The sequence below is a fragment of the Anolis sagrei genome, chromosome 9 (assembly GCF_037176765.1).
Source record: "Anolis sagrei isolate rAnoSag1 chromosome 9, rAnoSag1.mat, whole genome shotgun sequence".
NCBI classification, from domain to species: Eukaryota; Metazoa; Chordata; class Lepidosauria; order Squamata; family Dactyloidae; genus Anolis; species Anolis sagrei.
In genome coordinates this window covers 17,666,989-17,680,669 of record NC_090029.1, presented here as the reverse complement: position 1 = coordinate 17,680,669, position 13,681 = coordinate 17,666,989, and the positions used below count along the sequence as shown (strand labels likewise).

The 13,681-nt window shown below is 45.1% G+C and overlaps 1 protein-coding gene across 1 annotated transcript in view; it reads right to left on the bottom strand.

Moving 5' to 3' along the window:
* The window catches only part of RGMA (repulsive guidance molecule BMP co-receptor a), a 63,363-nt gene that overhangs the window by 46,338 nt on the left and 3,344 nt on the right, over positions 1 to 13,681 (bottom strand). Inside the window, exon 2 of the mRNA XM_060755637.2 lies at positions 2,597 to 2,715. Within this exon, the coding sequence (XP_060611620.2) occupies positions 2,597 to 2,715 (119 nt within the window). The remainder of the gene's footprint in view (positions 1 to 2,596; positions 2,716 to 13,681) is intronic.

Below are 13,681 nucleotides of genomic sequence, written 5' to 3'. Positions count from 1 at the left end.
GCAGTGTAGACTCGGATAATCCAAAGCAGATAATGTGGATTATCTACTTTGATAATCTGTGTAATATGGCAGTGTAGAAGGGGCCTGTATCTCCAAGTCCTATCTTAGAGGTAAAGAAGGCAGGCTGGAAAGGGATAAAGAGGATGGCCGTCTGTTGGAAGTGCTTTGATGGTGTGCTCCTGCCTAGCCAAGAATTGGACTGAATGACTCTTGGAGTTTCTTCCAATTCTATGATTCTATAGCTTTATGAGGATTGTAACTCCATTCTTGCTGATCTTTGCATGCTTCTGTCACGTATGAAGATGCACACAGATAGAATTTGGAGAGGGGAGTTGTAATGTCTTTCCACCAAAAAAGAGAGCTCTTCCATGTTCTCTGCATACCTCTCATATAGCTCAGTAACAAAATGTATGGGGAATATGTGTCACCAGAGGAAGCAAAATGTTCTACAACAGAGATTGGAAAATATAATTTTTTGTGACATGGAGCTTGACCCACTCTGAAAATACTATCCCCCTTTTCTACTCATGATCTACCTACCTTTTCTCAATACTTGCTGAGCAATAACATAAATTAAAATGGCACTGAAAAGGACATATGGATGTTGCTGACTTAGTGAATGGATGGTAGGTTCAGTCCACTTTTCCATGGAAAAAGAAAAACAATAAACCAAGAAAAACAATGGGATCAGAGCCACTGGGGAAACTAGAACTGGGAGACGTGAGTGTCATTAAGTTTTCAAAAATGTGTCCAAATATAGTGTAACCTCTGTATCTGCTGAAGTTTGGTTCCAGGACTCTCTGTAGATACCAAAATCCATGGATGCTCAGGTGTCATTATATACAATGCTGTAGGAAAATGGTGACCCTTAAATAGCAAAATCACATTGTGTTTTTGGAATTTTGAAAAAAATATTTTCAAGTCATGGAAGACTGAACCTGTGGATCCCGAATTGGCTTTACTAAGGGCCCTTCCACACAGGCATATAACCCAAAATATCAAAGCAATATACCCCACACAGGCATATAACCCACAATATCTGCTTTGAACTGAGCAATCTGAGTCCATACTGCCATATATTCCAATTCAAAACAGATATTGTGGGTTATGTGCCTTGACATTCTGGTTATATGGCTGTGTGAAAGGGCCCTAAGAGAGGCCAATTGATTGGGATTTGGATGGGAGAGAAAACCAAAGAAGTCCAAACCACACTCAATTTCACCTGATTTGGGGAAGCTAAGTATGTAGATGGAAGGCAACCAACTCTCTCCAGATGGAACTAGGAAAGAATCTTGCTTAGACACCCTAAAGAGAGCCAGTGCTACCTATATGGGTTGACAATACCCTACTAAGTATATCGAATTTAATAAAGGAAACCTTCCTAGGAACGCTGTACCACATTTTCTGAAATGCCCTGAATCTTGTTTGTTTTTGGGAAGCTGAACAGATTTATGTATGGTGAGTTCTTGGATGGAGGACCATCAAGGAAGACCATAGACCTCCAGGTTCATGAAGGGGAAATAAAGAAGCTCTGAAACTCTGATCTACCAGTTTGAGTTGACCACATTGAGTTAGATCAGTGTTTCTCAACCTGGGTGTCAGGACCCCTGGAGGGGTTGCGAGGGAGTGTCAGAGGGGTTGCCAAAGACCATCAGAAAACACAGTATTTTCTGTTGGTCATGGAGGTTTTGTGTGGGAAGTTTGGCCCAATTCTATCGCTGGTGGGGTTCAGAATGCTCTTTAATTGTAGGTGAACTATAAATCCCAGCAACGGCAACTCCCAAATGTCAAGGTCTATTTTCCCCAAATTCCAACAGTGTTCACATTTGGGCATATTGAGTCTTCGTGCCAAGTTTGGTCCAGATCCATCATTGTTTGAGTCCACAGTGCTCTCTGGATGTAGGTGAATTACAACTCCAAAACTCAAAGTCAATGCCCAACAAACCCTTCCAGTATTTTCTGTTGGTCATGGGAGTTTTGTGTGTCAAGTTTTGTTCAATTCCATTGTTGGTGGAGTTCAGAATGCTCTTTGATTGTGGGTGAACTGTAAATCCCAGCAACTACAACTCCCAAATGACAAAATCATTCCCCCAATACCCCATCAATATTCAAATGTGGGCATATCAGGTCTTTGTGCCCAATTGGGTCCGGTGAATGAAAATACATCCTGCATATCAGATATTTACATTATGATTCACAACAGTAGAAAATTTTTACTCATGGAAGTAGAAACAAAAATAATGTTATGGTTGGGGGTCACCACAACATGAGGAACTGTATTAAGAGGTTGCGGCATTAGGAAGGCTGAGAAACACTGAGTTAGATGGCCCGACTCTATCTAAAGTGGGTTTCCACTTAGAGAAGACTGCAGATTTCATTCCTAAGGGGTAGGACTAAGAAAGCAACCTTGCCTTGAAATTGGTCGGAGTTCACAACATTGGACTAGATGGAGCAAAACTCTGACTCCACAATAGCAACTTCCTAAATCCTACATCTATTGAGAAGAAAGTTAAATACAATTGTAAAGAAAACCATCACAAAAGCATATTCTTGGGGAGGAAAATCATGAGAAGAGGAAGAAATTGATGCTCCTTACCTGTTGGGAAGAAGACGCAGAGAGACACAAAGAAGGTTTGGATCAGTCCCAGGGCTTTGGCTCTTGCCCCTTTCCCCATACCCATCCATCCAGCTTCAGCTCTAACCACTAGCCTCTCCCTATAAGAAGAGTGTCGGCAAAAAGGGGGGAAAGGAAAGAGGGGAAAGGAGGAGAAAGAGAGAGAAAGAGAGAACAAAAAGGTAAGAGGAATGGGGAAAGGAAAGGTATCAGTTTCCAGGCTGGGAGAGAAAATCCAGAGGAGGAGGCAAGGAAAAAGGGAAGCAAATAACCCAAGCTGGAGGAGACTTCGGAGTGGGTCCACCCCAGAAATGCCTCCCACTCCAGAAAACACACAGACACACACACACAGAGAAGTCTGTGCCTCTGAGAAAACAGCCCAAGGCGCCAAAGGGGTCCCTCCGCCTTCTCCAAACGCTTTCCTCCCTGGCACTGCCTTCGTCTTCTCTCCTCGGGTTGCAAAGGCAACGTCAAGGAGGAGGAGCAGAAAGAGGAGGGAAGAAGGGAAGGAAGGAGGGAAGAAAGGAGGAGGAGGAGGAGGAGGAGGGAAGGATGGATTGCAGCTGGAAGCCAGGCACCAGGGAGACAGAGAGAAAGGAGAGGGAGCCAGGAGCTCGCCAACGAATTGGAGACAGAAATCCACTTTTACGCACAGAGCAAAGAAACAGTTGGGTGCCACTGGGGAAGAAGGAAAGTTGGACTTTGGGAAGCTTCAACTTCTTAAAGATTCCAGGGAAGGGCCCCCTCCCATCCCTCAACAGTGTTTCTCAACCTGGGGGTCCGGACCCTTGGGGGGGGGGTTGTGAGGGGTGTCAGAGGGGTCGCTAAAGACCATCATAAAACACAGTATTTTCTGTTAGTCATGGGGATTTTGTGTGGGACGTTTGGTCCAATTCTATCATTGGTGGGGTTCAGAATCTTCTTTGATTGTAGGTGAACTACAAATTACTTTCAAAGTGATGGTACTCACCTTTAAGGCCTTGCATGGTCTGGGGCCGATGTACCTGAGGGACCGCCTCACCCCCTACCAACCCCAGAGATCCCTCCGTTCTGAGAACCAAGATCTATTGGAAGTCCCCAGTGTCAAGACCTTGCGTCTAACAGCAACCAGACGCAGAGCCTTCACAGCAGTGGCACCATCTCTCTGGAATACTCTGCCCCCTGAAGTCCGTGCCTTGCAGGCGGGCATGTAGCCAGGGGGGGGGGGCTCGGGGGGCTTCAGCCCCCCCCCCCCGAAATTCTCATGGTGGTTTGCGAAAAGGCCTTATTGGTGCATTATTTAAACTGTTATGTTTATTCATATCATGGTCTGATCACCATACTCAATATATCCCATATGCATGGGGGTATTGGGATAATAATACATAAAGGTTTGCTAGGCTAGACCCTCTTTCACTCAGACTCAGCCCCCCCCCCCGAAACCCAGCCCCCCCGAAACCCCCCTTGAAAAAAAATTCAGCCCCCTTTTTTTTCGTGTCGGGAGAGACTTGAGAATCTGGAAGTCACTTCTGGTGTGAGAAAATTGGCCGTCTGCAAGGACGTCTTTTCCCTTAACTCCACAAGTATTCACATTTGGACATATTGAGTATTTGTGCCAAGTTTGGTCCATATCCGTCATTGTTTGAGTCCACAGTGTTCTCTGGATGTAGGTGAACTACAACTCCAAAACTCAAGGATGATGCCCAGCAAACCCTTCCAATATTTTCTGTTGGCCATGGGAGTTTTTTGTGCCAAGTTTGGTTTAATTCCATTGTTGGTAGAGTTCAGAATGCTCTTTGATTGAACTATAAATCCAAGCAACTACAACTCCCAAATGACAAAATCAACACCCCACCCCCCCAACCTCAGCAGTATTTAAATTTGGGCGTATGGGGTATTTGTGCCAAATTTGGTCCAGTGAATGAAAACACATCCTGCATATTGGATATTTACAATTCATAACACTAGCAAAATTACAGTTACGAAGTAGCAACTAAAATAATTTTATGATTGGGGGGGTCACCACAACATGAGGAAATGTATTAAGGGGTCATGGCATTAGGAAGGTTGAGAACCACTGACATAGGCCAATATGGAAAGCACCTTAGCAAGAAAAGAAAAAAAAAAAAAACAACAACCAGGATGTCCAAAGCCCTGGGATGTCTCCAAATCTGGACCCAGGAATATTATTTTTCAAAATGAAGATAACTAAAGGAGCATCAATCCTATGAAATAAGTGCAGTGTTTGGTGTCTTTCACTGCCCTGTCTCAAGGTGATTGAATTGCTGTGTTTTGACATTGTACCACTGTCAGAGGCGGCCCTAGGTAATTTTCAACTGTAAGCAAACAGTATTTTGCCCCCCCCCCCCCCGCCCCCCAACCAATCACTGATATATATTTTCTGTTCGTAGTGGTAGTTCTGTGTGCCATATTTGGTTCAATTCCATCATTGGTGGAGTTCAGAACGCTCTTTGATTTTAGGTGAACTATACATCCCAGTAACTACAACTCGCATATGTCAAGGTCTGTTTTCCCCCAAGAGTGCCTCAAGAGCGCCCCTGGGCAAAATCAACTATACTGCGAATGCTTACTTTGCGTAATGGGTTGAGCCACCCCTGACCACTGTAGTTTGACAACATCTTTCTCTTTCTCTGCCAAAGAGATCCAGTCTCATCCAACTGCAACTCCCATGATTTCATAGCATGGAGCCATAGCAGTGAAATAAGTATCACATTGCATCCATTCTGGAGCTTAGGCCCCTTCCACACAGCTGGGCAAAATCCCACATTATCTACTTTGAACTGGGTTATATGGCAGTGTGGACTCAGATAACCCAGTTCAAAGCAGATATTGTGCGATTTTCTGCCTTGATATTCTGTGTTATATGGCTGTGTGGAAGGGCCCGTAGACGATTGGAAAACAGACTGACTGAACAAACAAACAATCAACAAGGTCTTTTTGAAACTTAAAAGACCTTTTGAAATCAGGACAATAATGAAAGAGGAATACTGTGAAAACAGGGGAATTCCAGGCAAGAAACAATTAGGGCCAGCTAACACCTCCCAACCAAGAATTCCCTCAGGCAGGAAACAGCCAGGCTTTGAAGCTGCAAGGTAATTCAATGCTAATCATAGAATCATAGAGTTGGAAGAGATCTCATGTGACATCCAGTCCTACCCTCTGCCAAGAAGCAGGAAAATTGCATTCAAACCACCCCTGATAGATGGCCATCCAGCCTCTGTTTAAAAGCTTCCAAAGAAGAAGCCTCCACCACACTCCAGGGCAGTGAGTTCCACTGCTGAATGGCTCTCACAGTCAGGAAGGTCTTCCTAATGTTCAGATGGAATCTCCTTTCTTGGAGTTTGAAGCCATTGTTCTGCATCCTAGTCTCCAGGGCAGAAGAAAACAAGCTTGCTCCCTCCTCTCTATGACTTCCTCTCACATATTGGCCATCATGTCTCCTCTCAACCTTCTCTTCTTCAGGCTAAACATGCCCAGCTCTTTAAACAGCTCCTCATAGGGCTTGTTCTCCAGACCCTTGATCATTTTACTTGCCCTCCTCTGGACACATTCCAAGGTGGACACACAATCAAGGTGGCCAATTGCAACATTCACACTTGCCTCAAGCAGACAAGCATTCTTTCTCCTACCCTGGACTCATTCCACATATATATGTCTAAACCCCACTGGCCTAGTTTCCAACAGACCTCACAACCTCTGAGGACGTCTGCCATAGATGTGGGTGGAACGTCAGGAGAGAATGCTTCTGGAACATGGCCAAACAGCTTAGAAAACTCACAGCGACTCGGAGACTAATTCATTTGTAAAGTGACGCCTTCCATAATTTCATAGCATTGAGGCAGGCCAGTCAAAGTGATGCCAAACTGCATTAATTCCTCAATGTGGACGTCCCCTTCCCATTGATGGGGGGGTGCCAAAACTGAGCTAAAATTAGCCAGGAGAGGCATGGTTGCCACCCAGGCCGAAGAACGTTGACTCCTGCAGACGAACATGGCATGGGCTGGAGATATTTGTGACCGAACAAAGCCCCTCTTGTGCACATGCTGGGACAGATGGCATTTCCTTCTTCTGTGGGAGTCGAGAAACCTCGTTGCAAAACCCCCGAGATATAAACTTCACATATGGCCGGGCTTATTCTAAACTGTTCGTCAGAAGCTTGGCTGAAATCCCCTCTCTGTATATTTTCTTCTCTGCAGGAAAGAGTCGCCTCCCTGCCTTTCCCTCAGAGCCATTCCCAAACAACGTTTCCCCCAGATGCAGAGTTTCCACATTTCAGCTATCTTCTCATAAACACCTGGGCAGAATTGTCTCCAAGAAGGGAGGCTAAGAAGAAATGCAACTAGGCAGTGTGGTGTCAAAGGTTTTGAGTGCTGGAACAAGAATCAGGGAGGACAGGGTTCAAATTCCTGTTCAGTTGTGGCCTCAGGCAAGTCACACTATCTCATCCTAAGAGGAAGGCAATGGCAAACTCCTATGGCTACATCTTTCCAATTAAGGATGGCTGGCTCAATACAGGATCATCTTCACATAGTTGCCGTAGGTGGATAGGTGATGCAGAGCCATCTATTCTACTGACTAAACTGCAGGACAGAATTACCATGTTACTATTGTGGTTAGTTGACTCTTAGGTGATCCCTCATAGCCCTCTCAGCACATTTCTCCCTCTCGCCCTCCATTTGTGCCTCTTCAAATTCCACAGCACTGCTGGTCACAGCTGAACTCCAGCAAGAGCGCTCAAGGACCAGGGCTTCCCAGTTCTGTTAGATGATCCCTTGTAGCCCGAGGATGATGGTCCTCCAAATGCAGTGTCTTGGCCATGGGTCCGTAGGTGAACTGTGGAGCCTTATTCTTGATCCGCATGTTCTCCCGCAGTGAGGACATTGGTTTCCAGGTTGAAAGTGGTCTCAGTCAGGGTTGACTTGACGCACCTTCCTCTTGACACATTTCTCCCTCTCGTCCTCCATTTGTGCCTCTTCAAATTCCGCAGCACTGCTGGTCACAGCTGACTTCCAGTTAGAGCACCCAAGGGCCAGGGCTTCTCAGTTCTCGGTGTCTATGCCACAGTTTTTAAGTTTGACTTTAAGTCCATATTTAAATCTCTTTTCCTGTCCACTAACATTATGTTTCCTGTTCTTGAGTTGGGAGTAGACTAACTGTTTTGGGAGACAGTGATAGAGCATTTGGACAATGTGGCATTCAGTCCAGTGGAGTTGATGGTGTAGGAGCACCGTTTCAATGCTGGTGGTCTTTGCTTGGAGGGAGCAAGCTTGTTTTCTGCTTCCCTGGAGACTAGGACGCGGAACAATGGCTTCAAAGTACAAGAAAGGAGATTCCATCTGAACATGAGGAAGAACTTCGTGACTGTGAGAGCCGTTCAGCAGTGGAACTCTCTGCCCCGGAGTGTGGTGGAGGCTCCTTCTTTGGAAGCTTTTAAACAGAGGCTGGATGGCCATCTGTCGGGGGTGCTTTGAACGCAGTTTTCCTGCTTCTTGGCAGGGGGTTGGCCTGGATGGTGCATGAATCTTCCAACTCTATGATTCTATGATTCTATTTCTTCCCAAGAGATTTGCAGGATTTTTCAGAGGCAACGCTGATGGAATCATTTTAGGAGTTGAGTGTGACATCCGTAGACAGTACACATTATGTAGGCATATAGCAGGGTTAGGAGGACAGCTTTATAAACAAACACATTGGTCTCTCTACGGATGTCCCGATCCTCAAACACTCTCTTGCTTCATTTAGGAAAATGCTGCACTCGCAGAGCTCAGGCAGTGTTGTATTTCAGTGTCAGTGCTGACTTTTGTGGAGAGGTGACTGCCAAGGGAGCGGAAATAGTCCACAATTTCTAGTGTTACACTATTAAGCTATATTTCTGGCATTGCAGAGGGATTGGCTGGTGCCTGCTGGAAAACATTTGGTTTTCCCAATGTTCAATGAGAAGGTGAGCTTTTTGTATGGTTCTGTAAAAGGTGTTTAGAGTGGCTTGTAGGCCTTCTTCTGAATGCGCACAGACTACATTATCGTCAGCATATTGGATTATCATACATTAGAGCTGACTTGAACCCAGAAATTGCAGCCAGAACAGCAAGAAGTTGGGGAAAAAAAATTCAGACTGTAGCGCCCAGAATTCACTGAAGATTCCGGGAGTTGTAGTCCAAAATGTAATTCAATCCAAAAAATGGTTGTCGTAGTTGTGTACAATTTGTTTTTCTTGGCAAGCTTTGTTCCAAAGAGGTTTGCCATTGCCTTCCTCTGAGGTTGAGAGAGTGTGACTTCCATGGCTGAGCAGGAATTTGCATTCTCTCCTCCATAGTCTAACAGTCAAACCGCCACACCATGCTCACTTATTTAGTTGTGATTAAAGCACAGGAGCCAAGGTCCCTAAGAGAATTGGCAACCATAGAGAAGGCTATTTTAAGTAAAGGCAACAGGTGGATCAATAGCAGGAATCTCATTACAAATAGGTCTTTCAGCCTCAGGGCCTTTGTTGAGGCAATCCACATATAGTAGGATCTCATTTTATTTCTTGACATCTCACTTAATGTAACTCCCAATTTTCTTTCCAGATCCTCTAGCTAATACCTGTGATGCATTTGCCTTTCCATTTGTCATTACATCAGATAGGCTGAGTGGACAGGGCCTCCAAGGAAATCAAAGCATTGGCACTCTACGTGGGGTTGCCCTTGAAGACTGTTCGGAAACTTCAACTAGTCCAGCGAGCGGCAGCCAGATTGCTTACCGGAGCGACATACAGGGAGCACATCACCCCCCTGTTGTGCCAGCTCCACTGGCTGCCGATTCAGTTCCGAGCACAATTCAAGGTGCTGGTTTTGACCTACAAAACCCTGTACGGTTCCGGTCCAGTGTATCTGTCCGAACGTATCTCCCTCTACGTCCCACCCCGGAGTCTGAGATCATCTGGGGAGGCCCTGCTATCGACCCCACCACTGTCACAAGTGAGGCTGGTGGGGACGAGGAGCAGGGCTTTCTCAGTGGTGGCCCCTCACCTGTGGAACTCACTCCCGGGGGAAATCAGGGCATCATCATCCCTCCTCACCTTTAGGAGGAGGGTGAAGACTTGGTTATGGGACCAGGCCTTTGGGCACTCCGGCAACTAAATCAGACAACCAGGCGAGTAAGACCAGCAGGATTGATGAAGTGGAACGTAAAACTAGATCTATGAGTAGCGAACGCTAACCATGTAAGAGGAGAAACTGGGTTTATATTTGGTTTTTATTGATTTTATTGATTTTATGGTTATAATGTATATTTGGTGTTAACTGTGTATTGATGTAATTTTGTGTTTGATTGTTTTTATGATGCAGGCATCAAATTGTGCCTTGCTTTTGTAAGCCGCCCTGAGTCCCCTTCGGGGTGAGAAGGGCAGGGTAAAAGAACCCCAAATAAATAAATAAATAAATAAATAAATGAATAAATAAATAAATAAATCTGGAAACCAGGTGAGCCTCACAGAAGTCATTCAAATGAAAACCAATGTCTTGAATTCCATCATGGCATTTCTGGGAAATTCCTGGGTGAGGAGATACCTGAACCCAACATATTTTGAGTGAGAAGCCACCGACTAACCCATCCTTCATACTCACTTGACATTAGGGACTACTATGCCATCATTCTCAGCTATAATAGGACAGAATTGGGCACTATTATTTCAGGTGAGGTCTGACCAAAGCAGAATAGAGTTGGACTATGACTTCCTTCAGTCTTAGCACCTTACTCCTATTGATACAGCCTAGAATTGCATTGGCTTTTTTAGCAGCTGCATCACACTATTGACTCATGTTCACACTCCTAGATCTCTTTCCTGTACTTTTTTCAAGCCAGCTGCCCCCCTTCCTATATCTGTGCATTTAATTTATATGGCTTAAGTGTCGGACTGTACATTTCACCCTGTTGAAATGCATTTTGTTAGTTTTGGACTAGCTCTCCAATCTGTTCAGGTCATTTTGGATTGTGTTCCTGTCCCCTGGAGTAGTAGACACTAGGGCTGTGCAAAAGTATCATTAGTCCTCCATATTTGGTTCAATTCCATCATTGGTGGAGTTCAGAATGCTCTTTGATTGTAGGTGAACTATACATCCCAGTAACTACAACTCGCATATGTCAAGGTCTGTTTTCCCCCAAGAGTGCCTCAAGAGCGCCCCTGGGCAAAATCAATGCTTACTTTGCGTAATGGGTTGAGCTGCCCCGTGTATGGGCATGTTCCAAGTTCCAACAAAGAATTCCCCCAGACAGTAAGCAGCCAGGCTTTGAAGCTGCAAGGCTGTTCATTGCTAATCAGGCTGGCCAATTGCAACATTCATACTTGCCTCAAACAGACAAGAGTTTTTTCTCCCACCCACAGAATCAAAAACGTTGATTCTTAAGTTTTTGGCATGGGCCACGCCCACATGTCAGATATTGCATCGTAAGTACGAATTTAACGAATTTGATCCAACTTAAGAGGACTAACAATACTTTTACACAACACTAGTGACTGTCTGCTATTCCAGGGGACAGGAAACTTGCCTAGTTTCCAATAGACTTCACAACTTCTGAGGATGCTTATCATAGACTAGCTTTGCCCACCACACGTTGCTGTGGCCAACCTTCTCTCCCTCTTTCTCTCCTTCTTTCACTCCTTCCTTCATTTCCTTTTCTTCTTTCCTTTCTTCCTTCTCTACCTGTTTGCTTCCTTCCTTAGCTTTTTGCTCCCATCCTTCCTTTTCTTTATTTCTTTCTTTCCTTCCCTCCCTCTTTCTCTCCTTCTTTCTCTTCTTCCTTTGCTCCGTCTTTCCTCCCTTCCCTTTTTCTTTCCTTCTCTCCTCGTTCCTTCTCTTCCTCTTTCCTTCCTCCTCCCTTTTTATTTTCCTTCCTCTTTCTCTCCTTTCTTCCCTCTCTATCTCTTTCCTTCCTTCCTTCGCTCTTGACTTCCAGACTTCCTTTTCTTTCTTTCTTTTCTTCCCTCCATTTCTCTTCTTCCTTTGCTTTTTTCCTCTCTTCCCCTTCCCAAATTCCCCTCCCTTCCTTCCTTCCTTCCTTCCTTCCTTCCTTCCTTCCTTCCTTCCTTCCTTCTGACACCTTCCCTTCTTTTTTTCTATCTTTCTTTCCTTTCCTCCTTCCTTCCTTTCTCCCTTCTTTCCCATCCCCCTTCTCTCTTTGTATTCTTTCTTTCCTACCTTTCTTCCTTCATATACCTTCTCAACTTCCTTCCCTCCCTCCCTTCCTTCCTTTCTCCGTTCGCACAGCATCCTGGCCCCCAGCGAGCAGGCCGCGTTCTAGAACTACAGTTCCCAGAGTGCACTGCATGTGTACTTCCTCCCCAGGGCACTGCGCATGCTCAGTTGGTTTTTGTAATTGTGAGTTTGTTGAAATGTTGTTTGGAATTTTGATGAGTGTTGTGCATACCTTGTGGGTTGAGGTATGTGCACGGAAAATTTGGTGAGTTTTCGTCGGGGTTTTTCCGTGTTTTGCTGTCCCGTTGAACACCCTTTCCATTTTTATATATATAGATGTGGGCAAAACGTCAGGAGAGAATGCTTCTGGAACATGGCCAGACAGCCCGAAAAACTCACAGCAACCCACTTTGTGCTTTCTTAACATAAGGCACATGCTGTATTGGTTTTACCAACAGATGGCAGTGTTTTCCCTGGGTTTTTGCAAGCGTTGGGGGTGTATGGAGCTCATGGGAGAAAGACCTGGTTATAGAATAAATGCAACCCTGAGCCTCCTTAAACCACATGACATAAAGCCCTTTCCAAGCTTCCCATTAAAATCTCAATTTGGGGAAATTGATTCCACCTCAGAGCCATTGCGATGCAATTACTTCAACAGGCAGCAATCAAGGAGCGCAAGCTAAACAACACCAAACTTTCATCTGCTGCCGGAGGAGCACCGCAAACAAGATGGTTAAACACATGCACATGCAACACACATACACACACTCACACGCACAATGCCTCGCCTTGCCGACACAATGCAAGCTTACTTAAGGCATTGAGAAATACTGCAAGCCGCAAGCGAAGTGGGAGGGACGCCTGCCTTTGGGAACTGGAATAGAACATTACGGGGATGTGATAGGATGAGTTTGAATGGCAACTGTACAGCTCTCTCTGTCTATAACTCCCAGCATTTGTCATCATTGATAATGAGCTGGTGGGACTCATAGTCCAACAACGTATAGACAACAACAGCATTTGTATCCTTATTGTTTTGTGCCTTCAAGTTGCTTCTGCCTTAATGGCTCATCACAATTTCCACCTGAGCCAGAAGCGTGATGCTGCAGCAACAAAGCCAATTATACTTTTTTATCCTGCATTAGCGCTCGTTTCAAGTCAAGATAAACATTGTTGTTATTGTGTGCCTTCCAGTCATTTCTGACTTATGGCAACCCTAATCATGAATTTTGAACTCACGTCCTGTGTTTTAATCTTTGTTCTGCGTGTTCTGATATGTATGTATATAAATATGTGATAAGTAAAGGTTTTCCCCTGACATTAAGTCCAGTCGTGTCCGACTGTGGGGTGTGGTGCTCATCTCCATTTCTAAGCCCAAGAGCCGGCGTTGTCCGTAGACACCTCCAAGGTCATGTGGCCAGCATGACTGCATGGAGCGCCATTACCTTCCCACTGGAGCGGTACCTATTGATCTACTCACATTTGCATGTTTTTGAACTGCTAGGTTGGCAGAAGCTGAGGCTGACAGCAGAAGCTCACACCACTCCCTGCGACCTTTTGGTCAACAAGCTCAGCAGCTCAGCGCTTTAACCCACTGCTCCACCGGGAGCTCCCTAATATCTGATAATACGTGTATTCTATATAATGTTTACAAGGAATATGTGTTTTTGACTATGTTGTAACCCACTCTCAAGCCACAAGGAGAGGCGAGTAAAAAATACAATTATTATTATTATTATTAGTATTAGGGCCCCTTGGTGGTGCAGCAGGTTAAACTGCTGAGCTGTTGAACTTGCTGACCTAATGGCAGTTCGCCTCTGGGGAGCGCGGTGAGCTCCCATTGTTAGGTCCAGCTTCTGCCAACCTAGCAGTTCAATACATGCAAAATGTGAGT